This window comes from Centrocercus urophasianus, unplaced genomic scaffold (assembly GCF_019232065.1).
Source record: "Centrocercus urophasianus isolate 14NV4802_14NV808 unplaced genomic scaffold, USGS_Curo_1.0 seq_19, whole genome shotgun sequence".
Taxonomy (NCBI): Eukaryota; Metazoa; Chordata; class Aves; order Galliformes; family Phasianidae; genus Centrocercus; species Centrocercus urophasianus.
In genome coordinates, this window is record NW_024884744.1 from 1,796,052 (window position 1) to 1,816,479 (window position 20,428).

A 20,428-nucleotide genomic window follows, 5' to 3' on the forward strand; every position below is an offset into this window, starting at 1 on the left:
TTGAGATCTGACCTCTGGTGGGATTCAGCTACATTTGTTAGCTTTGCTATCATCTGTCCTGTTGTTGCTCACAGATACTGCGTTGATTTCCTTTAAGAAAGGAATAAGAAAGAGGGAAGCATCTGAGTCTGAATCAGAAGGGATTATTTTTAAACTGGTGTCCTAAGCTATAGGTTAAATAAGAGGAAATTGAAAATTCAGTCTAATATTATTGGAATCATGTTGAGCCTCCGTTTTTTTGGGACAGCTGGTAGATCTACACTGCGCTAACCTGATGCACACTGAGTGCTTCACTGCTTATTTGGCCTCACACCTAATGGACTCGTGGGGCTCAGTACATTTGTGCTTCAGAAAATACATGATCAGCAAAAAAGATGCAAAGGTCTTTTGGCTAAATAAGCCGCTGATACGGGTAATCGTTGTGATACCCATGACAGGGGTTGCCCTGATATTACTGTGAGTAAAATGAACCTCAGCCTCGGCAGACGAGTCATAAGCTGGTTTCTCTTGAAGCTGAAAGGGTTTTACCAGAACTAACTGGGGGCAGCAATGGATGGCAGAGACATGCTCACTGTAGTGCATTTTTCATATTTAATAACACACGTGGATTACGTGTGGGATTTCTTTCAGGAGGTATTAAACCACGGAAGGAAGCATTTGTGTTTCTTTATAAGTAACGTATAGGAATGAATTGAAGGATGGGGAGACGAGCAGCCATGCAAAACGTGTGGGAACCAGAGCTCGCCTCAGGGCGTCCAAAGGTGCGTTTGCTTTGCTGGGGCGCGGTTACTGTTGTAGGTTTGCTCGGATGTTCGTTTTAGAGCTGTAAAACACGGGGCAGCCCGCTCGCCTTATGTCAGGACTCAGGACCGCCGTGCCGTAACACTTTCGGGCTGCTCTCCACATCGCCGCAGCAGGACGCCGTAATGGCCGCGGGGGCGCGCGGGGAGGCTCTGAGGGCAGATCTCACAGCCGTGAATTTCGCGGCTGAAGGAGGCCGAGCTCAGTTAAACAACTTCTCTTTCGCTGGAACCCACAGGAGCCTCAGCAAGGCCGAAGCGGCCGTGAGGCGAGAGAGCCAAAGAGCGAGACGGCCGCCAGACGAGCGGAAGGCGGGCTGCGGCGCGCGGCGGTCGTGAGGCGCGAGGCGGCCGTGAGCGGGAAGCGGGCGGGAAGCAGCGAGGCGGGAAGCGGCGGGAAACGGCGAGGCGACCGCGGCGCCGTTACCCGGGGGAGGCGTGCCGCTCCGCCTCGCTCCGCCCCGCCCTACGCGACATCGCGGACGCGCCCGGCGAGCGGGAGGCGGCGGCGGAACGTCGCGGCGCAGCACGGTAATGGCGGGCGGGCAGCTGAGGGAGGGGTTGCGTCCGAGGGGCCGGGCCGCGCGGTGCCGAGAGCCGCAGCCGCAGCCGTGCGTGCCGGGCCGCTGCCGCCCCCGCCGGGCCGTGCCGGGCGCTGCCGGAGCCCCGTGCCGCCCCGCTGTGCCGCCGCGCTTTGCCCGCTCGGGGGGCGGCGGTTCCTCGAAGGTGCCGAGAAGAAAAGTCGCCGACAACTTTTTGGCCTTTTTCTTTGCTAACGTGAACGTGAAAGCGATTTAAGTTTTGAGGAGTTCAGCAGAGGGCAGCAGACGTCCTCTGAATGAATGGTGGCTTGTGGGTGTTCGCTCTCAAAAGAGGTTCCCTGCAGCAGAGAGAGGCCGCTCGGGCAGCGCGGAGCGTCCGTAAGAGCTGCTGCGAGCCGCTCTGAACGCGGCGCGACTTTGCGCAGCCCGGGCTCCTGCAAAAACGCCTTCGGTCCTGCGATGAGCCGTGGGACGACACGTGGAGGCGACTTCACCTTGGCGGGGCCTTTCCAGCAAGCTGTGAGCGTGGAAACAAATGTCATCTTGAGAGGAGCAGCCCTTGAGCTGCACTTCGTCTCCTCCGCCTCTTCTCTTTCGCTTGAGCGTTTGATGTAAGAACAGAAGGGGAATTTTCTGCCACCTGCTGCAGCGAGGGCTTGGGCTTCCCCTTTAACTTGCCCTTCTTCTATTTACATCACGGGTCTGAAGGCAGAGCTCTGCTGCTGAAAGCTGGAAGGTGCCTGCCCGTGTTACTGATTCTGGGCACTACAGGAACAGCTGTCTGGTGTTTCAGGGAGTGTAGTGCCCACCCACAGACCACTGTAAAAGCCTTATTTTGATGAACCTGTGCCAACTTGCAGACAGGTCAGCATATCACTTAGGGAACGTGACCTCACACGTGCAGAAATGCTTTGTTGGCCGTCATGTTGAGCTGATGGTGCTGTTGGCACAATACCTAGCGTGGGCTTTTTTTTCATTTGCCCTCTTCTGTCAGTAGTCTGCAAGGACTCATTTCTGATCACACATCCTGTGCTCTCACTTCTGTGGCTGCACGCTCTGCCTCTGTGCTAGCTGCTGTATGTCCAAAAAAGGTGAAGATGGTTCAGTGTTGGTGTTTCGATGAGTAAGACGGTGAGGAGGGTTTGGAAGGGCAGGGGTGGGAAGGGTGGGACAGGACTGCAAGAGTTTTTGGGAACCTGAGCTGAACTTTCACAGCTCCACAGAAGGATTCCTGGTTGCAGCAAATGCAGTTCTTGTTCTGGATGCTGTGTGGTGCTGGCACGTAGAAAGGATACGGCAGCTTTAAGATTGGGTTCTGCGCGGTGTGGCAAGGGACCTGAAGAGATGGTTTCCTCGTTTCTCAGCTTTTCCATTGCTTATCAGATCAGGCTTTGGTCTCTGATTCTGTTGCTCAAAATGTCACGGAATCAGGCTTTTCTGTAAGGAATTGAAATCTTTATCACCAGATTTTTTTTCCTTTAGATTGTCAAGAACTGACCACACATTGATGTGTTTTACTTCAGATTGGTCAAATCCCAAGAACTGTTATTTATATAAAATCGAATTCTAAGCATTGCTCTATCTGATGTAAGTTAGATATTTTTCATCTTGTTCACTGAAATGCTCTCTTCCAGCTCAGCATTTTGCTTGTGCTCTGGGATACAGGATTGATTCATGGTGCATAGGATGCTACATGTAACAGCTGGGCCAATGATTCTTGTGTTTGTCTTCCTCATTACAGCACACTTTGGCTGGCACGCTAAGAACGAGGTACTGCTTGGACAACAGCATTCTGAACACTGCTTTTTCATCTATTTTCCAGTAAGAGACGTACTTCAGAACTTGTGGTACAGATTTTGAAGGCTACTGACATACTCCTGTTACTGCCCGGTTCCTTTTAGTGTCATGCACACGATCCCATTGAAATGGATCTTTTTCTTTCTTCTCATATTTTCTGCTGTAACCATGTGGTACATTACTTTTTCTTCAAACGCTGTGGTTGAGCACGTGAACAGCATGTATTTCTATGAGTATGAACCGGTGTACAAGCAAGCCTACCTCTTCACGTCGCGTCAACACTTGAAATGCAAAGACATAAATCCATTTCTGGTCATCTTGGTGTCTTCGAGACCTAAGGATGTGAAGTCAAGGCAAGCCATAAGGATAACATGGGGATCTGAAAGCTCCTGGTGGGGACATCGAGTTCTAACCCTGTTCTTACTGGGTCAGGAAACGGAAACAGAGGACAGTTCTGCAGCACTGTCAGTGGAAGATGAAATCATTCTCTATGGTGACATAATTCGCCAGGATTTTGTGGACACTTACAACAATCTTACCTTGAAAACGATCATGGCGTTCAGATGGGTGTCTGAGTTCTGTTCTAATGCTAGATTCATCATGAAGACGGACACCGATGTCTTCATCAACACTGGTAACTTAGTGAAGTTTCTTCTGCAGTTCAACTCCTCAGAAAGCATTTTTACAGGTTACCCTCTCATAGATAACGTTGCCTACAGAGGCTTTTACCAAAAAACATACATTTCTTATGATGAATATCCATTCAAGTTTTATCCTCCATACTGCAGTGGGATGGGTTACGTACTGGATGGAAAACTGGCTCTGAGGATTTATGAACTGATGGGTCATATCAAACCTATAAAGTTTGAGGATGTTTACGTGGGAATTTGCTTAAATATACTCAAGGTGAACATCAGTATTCCAGAAGGTAATCAACAATTCTTTATTGATAAAATTAATTTCGATATCTGTAAATACCGACGCTTGATTGCAGTGCATGGCATCACGCCAAGTGAAATGATCAGGTTCTGGAAGGATTTGTCATCTGTCATTTCAGTTACTTGCCTTTGATTCTGTACTGACTTATGGATAAATGCACACTTGTATCACCTGAAACTTCGAATTCCAGTGTAAAAATGTTGAACTGAAGTACGGGGAGCATGGAACAAAGACAGATGTTGAGATGACATTGATTGAAAGCCAGCTGTGCTGCAGCAGCAGAACTGTGAGGGCAGCATTCCTCTGGGATCCTCTGAGGCTCCCGGTGCCTTTATTTAGGAACTGACACATTTCCATGTGCCTATCCTGTGCACAGAGGGTGCTTGGAATGCGCTGCACTGTCTTGCTTTGACCCTTCTCTGTGCACTCTGCTGTAACCAAGGGATGTCTGCCCAAATCTCCTGGAATTCATGATGAAGTGTCACTGAAGAATAATGTTTATGTCAAGAAATGAGCCGGGAAGATGCTTCTCAATCACTGCTTAATGATATTTCTTTTGGTCCTTCTGTGAACTGCGTGATCCTTTGCCACCCTCAAGTTAGTTGTTCTCTGCGCAGCACAAAACTTGCAGCTACCTTCTTATTTAAATGTATCAGCTCTGTCCTTCTGGGAGCTTTACATCTTCTCATTTAAACAGTGTTCAGATGTATGTATGTTTATAGTCTGTGTTCAAGCATGAGCTTATTTGTGTACATGCAAAATAGAATCGCTGTGATGTCTGTCAGGTAGGACTGCTAATGCTCGCAGGCCGTTGCAGGGCTTGGTGCAGAAGAGCCCACGTGCAGTTCAGGTACGAGCTGCCTCGTGTGGTGGTGCTGTAGGATAACACTGGTGTGGGTGCTGATGCACCCCGAGTTGTTGTAGCTACACAGGGAAGATTCAGACAGATGTGCTTAAGCTGTGACTTCATGCCCATTTCAAAACAGTTTTCTTGCTTAAAATTTTAAAGTGAAAACAAGAATGTCCTTCTAGGCTTCTCATGTCTTAAAGAAGACAAACGTGACTGTATCTGTAAAGATGGGTATTTTAACCACTTTATTCATACCAGCAAGGCCAAGGTTTCAGTAGTTTACACTTTTAATTGACAGCAATACAGAATTTGCAATTGCATGAACAATTATCCTAGACACATCTAATACACAGTGAAGATACTGTAGTTACATCCTGTACATCTAGAATGACAGAGCACTGCCACCTTTTGTTCTCCAGCTAACGTTACGACGTATTTACATTTGGCTGTCTTTCAGATAGTCTCTTAGAGACAAATTAGAAGAGGTGCAGAAACCTCCAGTACCCAGGCTGAGGTTTCACCAATGCTTTTGTTACATTGTGGTAACGGTCAGTACTGACTTCTGTCTTTTCCGTAACTGTACATGGTTTTACAGTGGAGTTATAGGACATTACTTTTTGAAATACAAAAATGATGTCTTGGAGAGAATATTGTCTAGACAAGTACTTCAGACTTCAGTGTTCTAAGAATGTTTGCCAAGAAGGTCAAAGTTTTTCAAAATTGGATTTTGTTGCTGCTGTTAAACTAATAGCTAAAGATACAGTATTGCACAACTGAGGAAAGAATGCCAGGTGGCTCCTGAAGCAGAGGAAGCTGCAGCTGTTCCTCTGGGTTTGGGCTCCACGGTTGGTAGCACTGCGCTCAGCTCCAGGGAGCTCTGTCAGCAATGTGAACTGTTTGTTGGTTGTTTCTACGTGGAAATAAAAAAGCCTTCTTGTTTTGCTTTCACGCCTGCCATGTTACATGCTTAGAAATAAATGGTTTCGCACAAGAGCACTGGCACCACAGTACAGTTTGTATTGCTTCTTCAAAAAGAACGTGACTGTGAAAGACTGTGCAACATTCAGCAGCTGGGCAGGGAGAGCAGACAGCGCTCCTGGTGAGAGCAAAACGCCTGTGGTGGAGAAATGGCTGCACAGCACTGCAGGAAAAGTGTGCGTGTCACCAAGCCAGCACTGTCATGTTGGTGCTCCAGAACTACAGGGCTTCTGCTTTCTCAGATGCAGGTTTGCAACGGCCATCTCTTATGCCACCTGACACCGTAACTTCAGATGACATCAATTCTGCAAGAAGGTTGCACTGTAAAGCATTACTGAATCTGCGCTCGAGTTTTTTGTAAAAACTCATTCCCAGATACAATTCATATTTGAACCCAACCTTATTATTGCTTAAAGGACTGTAATAATGCATAACTAAGGTCACACGTCTGCTTAAAGCAACTACTGGGAGAGTCTGGTGTGAGCTGCCATGCAAGAGGTAAAAAAAACCATTGGGGAGTCATGTCAGTATTTCAGTCAGCAGTGGGTGCAAATTTCATAGCATCTGCTTAAAGCAGTTTACAGAAAATGAATCACGAACTATAGGCTAAATTTTTTCCACATCCTAAGAGCCTTATGCACGCAAGTCTCAACCATATTCAAGAAGGATTCCAAGGAACTGTGATTTTAATATGAAAACTGGGGGCTTTCTATCTTGAAAAGTGGAATAATTGGTTGGACAAAGATGTTTGGAAACTGCTTCTGGGTGCATAGCAAGAGGAGCTTACGGTGTACAGTGCCAATCCTGTGCAGCGTCCATAGGAGTCTGTAAGTCAAAATGGTTCAAGGTGCTGTTCAATTCAGTCAGGAAGCAGTGTGCAGATTCAGAGGCCTTGTTCTCTGTAGTCACTTCAGCATTAAGATGACTTAGTTTGAAGCATCTATGTTTTACATCGTCTAGTTACAATGAACTTGCATTGAAGTGTCTTAGCAGTAAGGAGCTCAACATCTGGATGCACATTAAAATAATGTAAATTTATCCTATTTCTTTCAAATTAAACTAGAAACTGACTGGAGGTTAATCAGACTGCAACACTGAATTCCTGATCTGTCTGCCAGATATGTTAGACACGCCAAGGGCGTTTGGGAGGCAGAGCTCTACCCCCTGTTTTTCATCTCTATTTTTTGACTGGCGTGTGCCATTTGGGCTGCTTTGTCTACAGCCTGCATAAGGCAGAGGTGTTGGGGTAAGAGATGATGCTCATAGACTGCAGAGAGTTTTAAAGCAGTTGCTGTGCTTTGCCATACCCAAATGTGCTCCGTGTAAGAAGGAAAGCAAACAGAGTTCAAGTGAAGCAAGGCAGATGGTTTGTTTCGTGGTTATGTGTAACTGAGTCCTTACTCTAAGGAAACCTAAGCTTGTAAAAAGCAAACAGAACTCACCCCTTCCCCCTGTCCACGTACTGGGTTTCTAAAAATCGCTTTCTCAGTAGTTTCTCTCCTTGAAATACTGTTACATGATTCTCAGCTAGTCCGTACAAACCTGCAACTAGGAGGAAATGTGTTTTATAGCACAGTTTCACAGAGTCACCCAGACTCACAGAACTGTAGGGGCTGGAAGGGACCTCCAGAGATCATCTAGTCCAACCCGTGCCAAAGCAGGCTCTCTGGCCACCTGCAGTGCTGGGGCTCTGGGACTTAGTTGTCCTCCAGTCAAACAAGCCTTTAAAACACAGAGTTCACCCCGGGTGACCTCTGCTGGGACAGTTTCTGTCTCTAAGCGCTGTTTACCTCCAGCCTTCTGACAGTTGCTACGCAGCTCATTAATTTTCCAGGCTTCATTAATCCCAATGACCTGAACGAAGTTTTTTTATAGTGAGTGACGATGGCGTGTGGCTGCTGTGTGCATCCCAGCCTGCAGCCTGACTGGGACGACAGCCTGAAGCCCTGTCTGCTCCTCTCAGTAATGCTTTGGTTGTGGTGGTCCTTAAAGCAAGAGGAAAGTGCAGTCTCCTCCGAGCTTGCAGTGAAGATGTAATCTTAAGAACACTTCTGGCTTTGAGAGAAAAAATGTTAAAAAGAAGCCTGAAGAGGCTCTCCTGTAAGATAAAACAGCACTGTTACGCTCAATGGAAGCTGCCTTCGCTGAGACAAATTGCTTAAACATTGTGATTTTCTTATCTTGTGTGTTCTGCTCTGTGGGCTTTTCTCTAAGAAACATCTGCACTGCCCTTACAGAATCCTCATGTGCAGTTCATTTTCCTAATTAGTTTGTTGTTCTTTGAGAGCGCTTCCAAGCACTGTGGGTAGCAGTGGTTTTGCAGTCACAGTCTATCAGTGGAGGAGGCATTTGCACAGCCTTGCTTGCTGGGGTGCTGAGCAGGAATTTGACTGCCAGCCTGTCCAGCCTGACTTCATGACAGTTCTTGTTTCCAGGATTAAAGCTCATGCAGTTAAAGTGCACCTGCAGTACTCTCACCCCCCTGACTACAGTGCAGGAATGCACAGAGCAATGTTTGACAGTCCCACATCTACATCTCTGTAACACTGAAACTGATGGCTTGTTTAGCTTGCTGGAATCCAGGCTGAAGTGGAATGCTGAGCATCTTTGTCCCAAGAAGTGCTAACTGTCCCCACAGGCTTCAGACACGGCCAGTCCTTTACGTGCAGGACCAAGTGCTTCATTTCCCTATTGCTCAACCAGTTTAGAGTTCATCCTTAATATCAGATATAGGAGCCGACCTGCTCATAAACGTGGATTTCAAAACGTTAGTTAAGATTTGCTCTTGACTTAACCTTCTATTTATGGCTTTAGACAAACTTCAACTGCTTTGGCAGCACACGTTTTGCTTAACAGAGCAAAATACATCTAAAACATCTGTATAACCAGAGACAAACTGATGCCCAGGACACTGCTACCTAGGGCAAAACTGGATTTAAAGCTGCTGCTTACCCAAGCCTGTTGGTACTATATAAATTAAGGTAACTAAAATTCAAATCAATACAGATTTAATTGTGAATATCTCATTAGGTAGCATTGGATATGACTCCACAGATTTAGAAAGGTAAGTTAAACGTGGACAGCACTGAGGGGCAGCAGCTCTGGTCTGAATGGTTGTCAAACTTCAGCAGAATTTTCTAGCTTCTAATCTCACAGTTTTGTATGGCCAGATTGCAGGATAGAGGCCTAAAAACTTACTGCCTAGAATGCAAGCTGACGAGCTGGGTTTTTACTTTGATATAAGCCTTCATGAAATGTTTCTCTATATCAAGTAATTATTAGAGACACTAGCGGTAGATTAATAGTATATAAAGCGAGGGTGTCGTATATTCTGAGGTGACGTAATGCAGCAAGCACTGTTACTTCAGGCTGATGTGGTGTTTAAGTTAACGGCCTTCTGTACTCTAAAATCTGCACAACTTTCATTCTACTGCATGTAAAAGGCATCATGCTGTAATATTAGCAGTAGTGTTGGTACTGACCTTCTGTTCACAAGTCAGTAGCTGGCAGGGGATGCAGGGCATTGTTATGGTATGCCAGGCTGCTTCACACAGTTTCAGCAACCAAGTGCCTGCATTTCTTAGCTATGCCTATGGCTGCACGTGTTTTTCTGTGCTGCTTTAGCAGCTGGGAGGACGGTCCGCATTGACCTCACAGCGCACATGTGCACAAGGCACAACGCACTCCGACATCACGTTTTCCAAACGCGCTTCCAGAGCAGAGCAGCCCAGCAGGGCTCACCGCTGATCCCTGCCGCTGGGCGGCGCTGTGAGACCACGGCTGGCATTCCCTCCGCTGCGGGAGCGCCAATGGCCGCGCTGGAAGCCCTGCCGCTGCCGGGAGGAGCAGCCTTTCTAAGGCCGTACCAGTCCGTCATCCACACGACATGGCAGCATCTCTATCACAGGGCTACACTGATGTTTACAGTGGCATTAAGAGCCTAAGCTCTTTATTTCGGATTGGACCTTATAAAAGATGCTCTTTGGCAGCAGTTTGATATATCAGCACCTGCTTGAAGAACAGATGTCACCGATGGAACTACTCTGGCTTAACCATCACAAGACTTTTACAAACACAGGAATCAGGGAGCTCTGAGATGTAACCAAAATGTGCATCCCTTCTTTGGGCAGGAGCCTAGGCAGGAAAGCAGCACTGGATGGAGCGTGGAAATTGCTACCTCTGCAATGCTGGACCACGTTCTGTTGCTCAGCTCTGACACTGGGGATATTTCTTTCCAGATGTAGCACATAGGATAGATGGGGTATATCAGAGCAGTGGGGGATCTGTCAGGCCGTACAGCACTGTGTGCATTAGCTGATCTTGTCACCCAACAGCTGTATGTGACACAACAGAATTTGGCACAAATCAGCATGACTGGAAACCTAGAACCAGATTAGCAAGCTTCTTAGAAGACCTCTAATGAGTAACATGGGTAGGCACTGCATATTAGGAAGATGCACAAAGCCTGTCATCTTCATTAGTCCTTCATCTTTTTAAACCTGAAGTAGCTGTAAGTATAGAATCATGGACACAGTAAAGGTGGGAAAAGTCCTCTAGGATCAGCTAGTCCCACCATCAACCCATCACCACCATGCCCTAAAGTAGCTTCAGCCTTACGAGAGGTCATTGGCCTGAACACCTTCAGCCAGAAAAGGGAGCTGCCAAAGAGGTGGGAGTGTTGCAGAGAAAATTAAAAGTGCTACATTGACTGCCGTTGCAACTGCAAACACTCAAAGGTAGAAATAGGGCTGTTCCAGTAACTGACTGGATGGCCATGTGAGTGAATGAAGTCTGCAAAACAGTTTTGTACTGTACTCTGGGGTTTCTTAAACCCTTTCAGCAAGCCATGCAGGAGCCCACTTTACTCCTAGACTGTGCCACTGTCCCACAGCTTCCTCATGGCAGCTGCCAGAGTCTGTGAACGCACACATTTCCCATCACCTCCTCTTCCCATCCATCTCAGTAGAGCAACCGGAGGGCTAGCCGTGCTCCAGAGAAGGTCTGCAATTCCTCAGCAATACTTGACAACTTGAGAACGTGAGCTGCAGAGAGGTTTACTGGCAGCCAGAATCTTTTCTCTGAAGTGGCATTAGTCTGTCATTTTTTTCTTGGAGCTGACCATTGTTCTGCTTCCAACTTCTCTACAGCCTGTGAAGGATTTGTAGCAGCTGTACAAACTTCTCAGCTTTAGCCTTCTGTGAACTGCTACATCTAATTCTTCTTTTCCCTGGGCAGCTGTTTGACAAACATCCAGTCTCTGTTCTACAAAGAAAAGCCAGTGCAACAGAAACATCATCTGTGAAGGAGAAAGGAAAGGCAAATGCTACACGCACCATGAGCTCTGCCCAGAGCACAGTTTTGATACTGCTGCTGCAGCATTACTGAGTCCATGAGGAAGCACTCCCATGAAAATACCACACAAGGTTCTCATTTTGCAACATTTGACCTCAAATACTTATTTCAAAATTAAATAACCGAAGCAGTCTGCAATTATTAGCGTTTGTTACCCTCTCCATTTAACTGCACAATTGCATTTAAAATTAACTGAATGCTGTCCGTCCTGTTCAAGCGATTAAAAACATCTGAAACCTTCCATCCTCTGGGGAGGGCAGTGCAGGGGGCTATCAGAGCACGCTGCACCCTTTCTTGCTGCTGTTGCTCACTGGCATGCATTAACCATTACTCAGAGCCCAAAAATCCTACTCACAGTTTTGAAGGAGAGAATGTAGACATGTAAGGACATGAACACAATCGGAAGGGCGCCGTCAGTGCCCTTGTCACTAAGATCCCCAAACAAACTAAAGAAAGGAAGGTTGTTAGGGAAGAGATCATCTAGAAATCAAACTGAAAAGGCTTACGATGAGAATTCTTTCTTGAGTGGAAAGCAGAATTTGTGCTCTTTCATTTCTGTCTTGAGAGATATCATACCTGCCCAGCACAACCACAGCAGATGAGAGCATTTGAGACCAGCAAGCCCCCTTCTCAGAAAACACTCCCGGTGGGTGATAAGCACAAGGCAGTTTTTCATCTAACTGACTGTGTATCTTCAAGAAACAGACAGCGTCAGTTGCCACGTGACAGCCCTGCTTTAGCTCAGGGCCCAAGGACTGAGAGCCTCCACTACCCTGCGGACAAGAGATCAGCGGATCATCCAGAGGACCTTGTTTTGAAGGGAAGGAATCCCAGGGGACATAATAGAGGGAAGCAAGCCACCCAAAATATTAACATCTACCTCAGCCCTGACGTGTTCCTCTGAAACACGTCCTGTACACCAGCACTGCTGCCACTTGCTTGTGAAGCAGCCAACTGAGTTATCAGATGCACAGCTTAGACAACAGTCACAGATTCCAAAGTATAATTAAATATTGAAAGTTAAAAAAATATTTTTATCTAGATTTATCACAAGCTTTCAACTGAACAGTGCAATTACACTGTCTGGCATTTATACACTATGCCAAAAATCAGTCCTACAGTGGTCTTCCCCCAGATTAAAACCACAAATTAATCTGCAGCGGTACAAAGATTTCGTAGCCATGGCTTCCATCTAGGCAGCTCTATAGAGCACTCTGCTCTGATTAGTTTTACAAATACTAATGAAATTAATTTTATCTTGCATTGTTTTCTTACTTGACTGTGAAAAGTCCATGCCAGGAACCTAACAGGAAGGAGTCCCAGTGAATGGCACTCATTCTTCTATCACAAGAGCTATTTTTTTGACAGAGAAGGTGACAGACTTCAGAGTATTTTGATGGAGCTTAACATTACAACATGGCATAGAATAAATGTTATTAAAGGAATGCACAGGCTGAATAAACCTGTCTGCAGGTAATTCAGTAGCTATACCTGACCACATGCTTGGCAGGGATTTGTTTAATTGAGGGTGGAAAAAACAAGGTGTGAGAGCCAGTTCTGTGATAACAGACTAGCAGTTGGCTCCTTTCCCTCCTTCATAACAGACCAACAACTACAAGCTTTTCCAACACGACCTTATCAGCGCAGATTAAAAAAGAGATGAGAAACATTAGAGCATTGTTCTGAAACACAGTCACATCTACGAGTGAAAAAGCAACATCATTCCTATCCTTGCTATTAAGCAGCAGTTCTGCCCTGACCCTGCCGTGTGTCTGAACGAACCCCTTTTAGAAAGGAGAGGTGAGAAATGAAAAGCATACATGGGATTTGTAAAGGAAATTCTGAAATGAAAGATTACAGTTGGCTTCTAAGGAGCAGCAAGGTCACAGGAGACAGGTGCTTGTGAAGAAACTTAATTCTTATCATCACACAGAATGTATTTGTTGTATTGCTCCTTTTGTTAAGCAAAGAACAAAGCCCAGAGGAATCTGTTCTGTGTGGAATCTTAATGGGATTTACTAGAGCTTTCCACTATGTTTAAAATGTAAGAGTTTGTTTTAAGTTCGGCGAGGCAAAGAACCACTGGTAATTACTGTTCTTCTGTTTTGCTGCTATTCCTGAACTTCACCACCATCACTGTTATGTTATCGGGACACCCTCTGTAGAATGACTGTAGAACTATACTCTTGGCTCCAAAGTGTGGCTCATCCAAGCGTTCCTTGATGAATCGCACGGCTTCCTCGTTGCTGAAGGCATCCCACAGACCATCAGATGCCAGGATCATGAACTCTGGCTGCAGTTTGTCCAGGTCAAAGGTGAGAATATCGGGGTCAGGAATGACAACGTTCAGGTTCTTCAGAGGGTAATCTCCTAAGGAGCGGGACATGGCCAGGATGCCCTGAACGCGCCAGGAGCCGTTAAAGCTGATAAATCCACCTGGAGAGAAACACCAAACTGTTACAACTTTCTCCGACCTCCTGCCACATCCACTCACAAATTCACCTTCGGTATCCTGAGGTTTGTAAATGTTACACAGCTCAAAAAGCAGGTGTCTGAATTTAATATCGCAGCACTGCAAAGACGAGTTGGATCGTGCCTTCCAGCTAGAGCTCTCCTAGCAAACTGCCCTGCACAAGGTGTGCCAAAAAATATCAGAACAGTGTTGTGAACAAACCCATCATAAAGTGCTATTCTGAGTTAGAAAAATGCGCTGTGGATTAGGGCTACTTGTGGTTGCAAATCCCTTACAGTGCTGAGGAATTGCTTACAGGCAAATGCATCTCTCACTGAAGTCAGTGAGTGATAAGAGCCAGCACCTGGGCAGCACCCAGCCTGACTGCGCCGGGGAGAGAACTACGCAGTGCCTCAAGGTCAAAGCAGAACTGAAGCACCTTCAGTTTTGTGTGCACGTGTCTGTGTGCCACTGTCTGCACTGATGTGTAGCTATATTTCCTCCACTCTAACATGAATGCAAAGTCAGAGTCGCTTGAGGACAAATAATTTGCAAAAGGTCTATCATGGAGCATTGAAACGTGTAACCAAATTGGAAGAATTGTTGTCTTTACATCTGCAAGTTGTTTGTTTTGGTGTTTTTAGAAAAACATTTGTTCTTTATAGTAATCAGAATGCATTCAGCTTTTCACTCTGCCCTACTGCAATTGCACCTCAGCTATGCAGTCACACCAGCCTTGTCCAGCTGCTGCAGTATGTTTTGAGGACATCTTGATTGCAAATTACTCAGCCACCCATTTCCCAGCACTTTTTTCACGAGTGTTTACAACTGCAGTACCTCAGAGTAATCATATGTACGTACTGGAGTGATGGGAAGCAAAATGCCATCAAGGAGAGGCAGTTTTAAGTATGTATTATACAAACAATTAGAGGAAAGCAGTGCTGACATCCATTACTGTACTCACAGAGGAGATAGCTGATGCTGCTAACTGGTTGCAGCACACTGACAGTAGACAGTATAAGCAGGCAGTGCTTATACATGCAAAATGACTTTCCAGTGCTGCTGTCAAGTGGCAGCTGAAAGTGACAGTGGCAGGAGCTCCTGAGGTTCAGTGAAGTGTCTGTTGGCACTTGTAGTGTTTTGTTTTATAAAGTCATCCGTACAGAGTGGTTAGAAATTGTTAAGAAAAAGCAAACGTTCTGCAGTTCCAGCTGTCATTGGAGAAGAAAAGACATTAAGGAAATAGGAGCTCTTTGGCAGCCACGCAAACATTCCACACCTAGAGACTTTAGCTCCAAGGAGTGCATTCAAGGTGAATACAATTTCTGTCAGTGACAGACACCTTGAGGTGCAACAACTGGGTTTTTTTCACAAGCCTGGACTGTGGTTGTTTCACAGCCCCTAAGGTGAATACTGTACCCATTGCTCAGGAAACCCCCATCAGGGGATTTGTATTTTTTGCAGAAACGTGCATTTTTCTGTCTCATGCAAAAGAATCAGAGTGCTGGGATTGCTGTCATTCAGCTGCAAGAGGAGCAGCACTGCAGCAGTCATGAGTGTGTGGCAGCAGCTCCCTGTGGCAGCAGGCAGTGTTGACGGGCCTGTGACTCAAGCTGCTAACTATAAGCATGCTGTTGAGCAGGTAATACCAACATCTGTAAGAAAGCAAGGGCCCTGTTCTCTCAGCCAGTGGCTTTCCTTTGGTACTGGCTGCAAACGCTGGCATCAGTAACCTCGTACTGCCTTACAGGAACACTCAGGAGCACTCTGTGCGTTGGCTTCTGGGGACTGCAGCACGAGAGCTGCGAGCAAAGGCCTTCTCTAAATGCACAGTTGTACAGAGCACCTGGATGGTGTTGGTGAAGGAGGCCTTAAGAAGTTCAACTGCTGAACGAAAGATCTCCGGATGTTCTCAGTACATCTCCCAAACACACAGCTGAATGAAGCAAAGTGAGACTAGAATTTTCCCTTTCTTTCTTCTCAAGATCTGTGAGCATTCAGTTTGCCTTTGGGAACTTACACAACCCCAGCCTCTGTAGCGGCACGAAGAATCACGCTGCTCTTCAGCTTCCTCGGAGATAAAAGCAAACAGCAGAAGGCATGAGTTTGCCACGTACAGGCATTTATACTAGTGTGAGCCTACTGAAGACCTGCAGGTTTTAAAAATGTTTCACACTCAGGGAAAAAATGCATTATTTCTACTTCACAGATGAAGAACTTGAGGCAGAGAAACAATGCATCTCTAGAGGCAATGCTGATCAGAATGGTTAACACAAGCAAGGGAACTTTTTCTTCGTCAAATAAGTTGCTACTGCAGGCTGCTATGGGAACCAAAACAGAAACAGTTTCAAAAGAGGCTTTGACAAATTCATGGAGAATTGGCCATTAAACTTGAGGTACCAAATGCAACTTCTGGCCCAGGAGGTCTCAAGTGACAAGTTAAGAAAGCCAGAAAGATTTATTGTGCAAGGTTACCACTTCTAATGTTCTTTTCCTTGTATTTCTGCTACTGTGTATGTGTTCGTGATAATTTACCGTCATTATAGGGGAACAAAAAGTAGCTTTAATTAATTAGATTCGTGGTCTGCTTATTTTAGTAACTAAATTGCACTCTGCTTAAGACCCAGCCTCTTACATAAAGGCTGCTGATACGATGTGGTGTGGAGAAGCCTGTGAAGGTGCTGTGCCTGTTCATTAATTGCTCCCTGCAGAGATCAGGAGGGAACCGGCTGGGACAGTCAACTGGCTGTAGAAGATGAAGGCTGCTCCTCTCACTTTGACACTGCTTCATTAAGGATAGGTCAGCCTGTTTCCATTTCTCAGCCTGCACCATGCAATCTCTCTGAAAAGTGTTGTATTAATAATGGAAGATTTTATCTGCTGGTTTCTCGGTCTGGTACTTTTCACTGTCTCACAGGGGAAAAGTCTGTATTACTGACAGCAGAGAAGAAAAAGGTGAGCTTTCAATCCAAAGCAAAACCGTTATCACTCACCGGCTCTTTTAATCCTCTTCCTCTCTTTCAGCTGGTAGGGCTTGTGGTCGTGTGACAGGGGGATGGCATTCCCGTCCTTGTCGCACAGCACGCCTCGCGAATCACCAACGTTGGCCACAGTGAGCTCTTTGTCTGACAGCAAGGCGATCAAACAAGTTGTGCCTGAGAAAAAACAGAGGGGAGAGGGGAGCAAACACAGATAGATGGGACGTATCTGTCTGCAGTTATATAGCACATTTTCTGCAGTGGCTGCCCGTGGCCATGTGGACCAGCAGCTGTTCTGGTATCTGACTGAAGCATCTTCTACTCCATCAACGCCACGAAAGAGGCTGTCACCAAATCTGACAGCTCTCTTCCAAGGACATTTAAGTCTATGAGGTTTTTTTCTGTTATCTCTGGATATTACTGAGTCATTCCCTGCTCACTCTTTCTCTTACCATTATTTGGTCCAGTTCTTACATGGAGTATACACGTATCTCAGCACCTGCTCCGTATTGCTCCTGCACAGACTGGCAGGTGGCTGAGCATTGGTGAAGCTGAAAATCTTAAACTCAGCTAAGAACAGTGGCAGGAAAATGTTCTTTAGATGGATAATGGCGGAGAGAAGCTCAAAGGGGAGGAGTGTTTTCCATTCTCTGAGAGCTGTCTTTTCCTAATGGATGAGAAAAGTAATAAGAGAGAAAAGTGCGTATTGGCAGCAGAGCCCACACGCTGCTTTCGTGGACTGAAGCTACGGCACTTGAATGGATATGAGCCCAACAGCCTCTGCCCCCTCACTCCTCCAAGGATGCTGTCAGGGCTCACATCCCATGGCAGCCTGTCCCCAGGCAGCGGATAGCTGGATGCTGAGGATGAGCTTTGGTCACAGCACCCTGTGTACGCCGTTAGGAGGGAATACAGCTGCCCAAACTGCTGCCACCAAGGCAGGCTATGGATGTTTTATTGGAGAAAGGAAATGATTTGACAGTTTTAATTACTTTAGCCTTTAAATACACAGAAAAAAATGTGATCACTCATTGACCATAGTATTCAGCAAGCATAGTATTGTCAGCTGAAGTGACAGAAAAGTATTGAAATAATTGCTTGTTTTCAAAGTACTGACACTACTGTTTTTATTTTCCTCATTGAATTGATGCAGAATAGAGTGAAAGTTGACCATTATGAAAGTGTCTGTGGTGCATCTTCCCCTTATAGTCAGTGTGATACCAGCTGTGTTACCCAAATGCCCAGCATTAAAAATAAGCCCTGCACTGACTTTGGCCCAGGTGCCAGAATATCATTCATATTTTGGAAAAGAAGGGTATCAAATACATTTTTATATATATTCACTAACAAACATTTAAAGGGAATATTCCTGACACTTAGATTGTATGGCAGTCCTAAAATTATTACCAAATTCTTACAAAAGGTTCTTGGAATTCTCCAAATTCTCAAAGCTACACCTTGTGCATTGCTGTCCAAACACAGAATTTAAGACTATGTTTTGCAGTTCCCATGCCAGTAGTTGAATATCCCATGACTGGAATAAATATAATAGCCAGTAATAAACAATGTGTTTTTAGATGCACTGAGTTCTGGAGATTTATTTTTATCTTAATGGTCCGTCTTGCACAGCTTTAAACCAAAAACACTTTTTCACAGTGCATACATCTCATTTTGTGCCACTGACTGATGTGCTGCAGACCTAACTGGACAGTTTCCCATTTGTGGCTAAAAAAACCAGCCAGCTACACAACTCTGTGGCTCATGTAACGATACAGCAACCCGTCCACCTGCATGACCCAAAGCCTTGTCAAACCAAGAGCCCCCTCCACAGGTACCTTAGCTGAAGGCCACACGGAGCCTGGCAGGGGCTCACAGGGCTGCAGGATGCCCGAGGCAGCACTGCTGCTCTGCACAGCTCTCACCTCCCTGGCTGCTCCCCGCTGGCTCAGCTGGCTGCCAGCAGCAGAGCTGTGGCACTGGAAGCACCAGACCCCAGCGTTCCCCCAAACAGCCCTGCTCCAAGGCCAGCAGGGTGGCAGGTGAAGCACCAGCACTCGCACAGAGCACTCGGTGTGCCATTGCCTGCCCTCAGCAGAGAACAAAGGCAAAAGAACACAGCGCAGGTGCAGGCTCATGCCTCAGTATGGATAATAATCCTTTCTGTGTGTGCTGAGTGGTGTGGGGGTTGTTTATGGCTACTATTACACCTGTTACTGCCTCGGATGATGAGATTCTGCCCAGCAACGTGCCCTTGTAGTTAGCACTGAAGTGTTGTACTCTGCCTTCTTTTTGCACAGGGCCGCTGGCTGCAGTGGGAGCTCTGCACAGGAGTCACGGATGGTCCCACAGACCCTGCGCTTTGAGGCTAATTGAAGTTGCAACAGTAAGTGCTAAAGAGCTTGTTGTACAAATAAACCTTGGAAGGTATCAGGAAGAGAGCTGCATTATTAAGATGAAAGCAGAAAGAGTGCAGGTAAGCAGCAACACCACAACACCTGGCTGCCATGCGATACGGCCGTCTGTCGGGACAGCGGCGCCGTGGCTCTGGGAGGGAGCAGCACGTGCAGGTACAGAGTATTGCAGGAGGGCACCTGTGGCATTTATGCAGAACAGTGTGGAATTTAGCATTTGAGGTCAGCTCAAGGAACAAAAACCATTAACTCTGTAAATGGATAAAAGCTCTGCTTCAATAGGAAAACTACGTCAATTAATGGCACCTTTATGAGGCTTTTCTTACTGGCTGTTCAAGCAGCATCATGATCACAGTGGAACTCTGTGGCTGGCACCTGCCAAAGGCACTCTGACTCCTTGTCTAAATTTCTGAGAGAAAATTAGCAGCCACTTTTGCATTTGTGACTAAAACCCAAACCTACAAAATGTTCAATGTGGTGATACAGCCATAATTACAACCCCACGTAACAATGAAGACTTCGAATACAGCCTTCTGGTTGTATGATCTGTGTGTATGAAGGAGAGGGAGAACTGAGCCAGAAGATCACCCCAAGAGCTGGCTGCAGTGTGCATCGCCTCAGCCAGCGGCCCCTGACTGATGGCAGGCTGCGTCAGTCCCTGACCTCGTGGTGCTGCCTGCCGCTGCATGGGAAAGCAAACTTCTCTCACTTTGTTTTCTTCTCCATCTATTTTTATTTCAGTCATTTAACCTTGTGCAGAGTTAGAAACCATTGCGCACTTGTCAGTTGCCTCAGATTTAATGCCATTGCACAATGGAAAATTCCCAACATAAAGGGTCCAAAATGGAGAACGCATGTTATATTGGTCCCTCGGTGCAGCTGCCTGAATAATGCCTTGCTGGGCAGTTAAAGAAGGAAATCACCAGGAAATTTAAAACCTGTGATATATTGGCTGCAGAGATACAGTGTACATTTGGTTTGGATTTTTTGTGTTGTTTTCTTTTCTGAGTCTGTTAAGATTAGTGGTGTTATATTTTAGCACCAGCCAAGGTGCCTTATAGAAGTCAGGGCTGCACCAGCTACACTGGGTTTTAGGTACCTGCTTTATCAAAATGAGCAAAAGGAAATGATACAGAAGTGAGAAAAAAAGAGGGAAAAAGAATCCACCAGGAGATAGAAGAAAGGAATAATAAAGGTACACCAGCAGCTGAAGGCACATGTGTAAGCAGCAGAAGGAGGATGAGGCAGCCAGGATGAGCTGCAGAAGATGCACACAAAGGGCAGGGAGCCTTTTTTGACAACAGAAGAGCTAAAGCAATTCTGAGGCCT

General features: G+C 46.1%; 2 protein-coding genes across 5 annotated transcripts in view; one reads left to right on the plus strand and one right to left on the minus strand.

Moving 5' to 3' along the window:
- Window positions 1-1,269: 1,269 nt before the first annotated feature.
- On the plus strand, window positions 1,270-5,876 carry B3GALNT1 (beta-1,3-N-acetylgalactosaminyltransferase 1 (globoside blood group)). Of its 4 annotated transcripts, none has more exons than XM_042820359.1 (2): window positions 1,270-1,331; window positions 3,084-5,876. In XM_042820359.1, exon 2 carries the CDS (start codon window positions 3,248-3,250, stop codon window positions 4,208-4,210), a length of 963 nt encoding a protein of 320 aa, XP_042676293.1. In that variant the 5' UTR covers window positions 1,270-1,331; window positions 3,084-3,247; the 3' UTR covers window positions 4,211-5,876. The 4 variants fall into 4 exon arrangements, with proteins under 4 accessions (XP_042676293.1, XP_042676295.1, XP_042676296.1 ...); XM_042820361.1 differs by lacking the exon at window positions 1,270-1,331 and adding an exon at window positions 1,481-2,473; XM_042820362.1 differs by lacking the exon at window positions 1,270-1,331 and adding an exon at window positions 1,481-1,953.
- Window positions 5,147-20,428, minus strand: part of PPM1L (protein phosphatase, Mg2+/Mn2+ dependent 1L) — an 87,900-nt gene continuing 72,618 nt past the window's right edge. Inside the window, exons 3-4 of the mRNA XM_042820358.1 lie at window positions 16,704-16,865; window positions 5,147-13,694 (exon numbers count right to left, since the gene is read on the minus strand). Of these exons, the coding sequence (XP_042676292.1) occupies window positions 13,348-13,694; window positions 16,704-16,865 (509 nt within the window). The 3' untranslated portion in view covers window positions 5,147-13,347. The remainder of the gene's footprint in view (window positions 13,695-16,703; window positions 16,866-20,428) is intronic.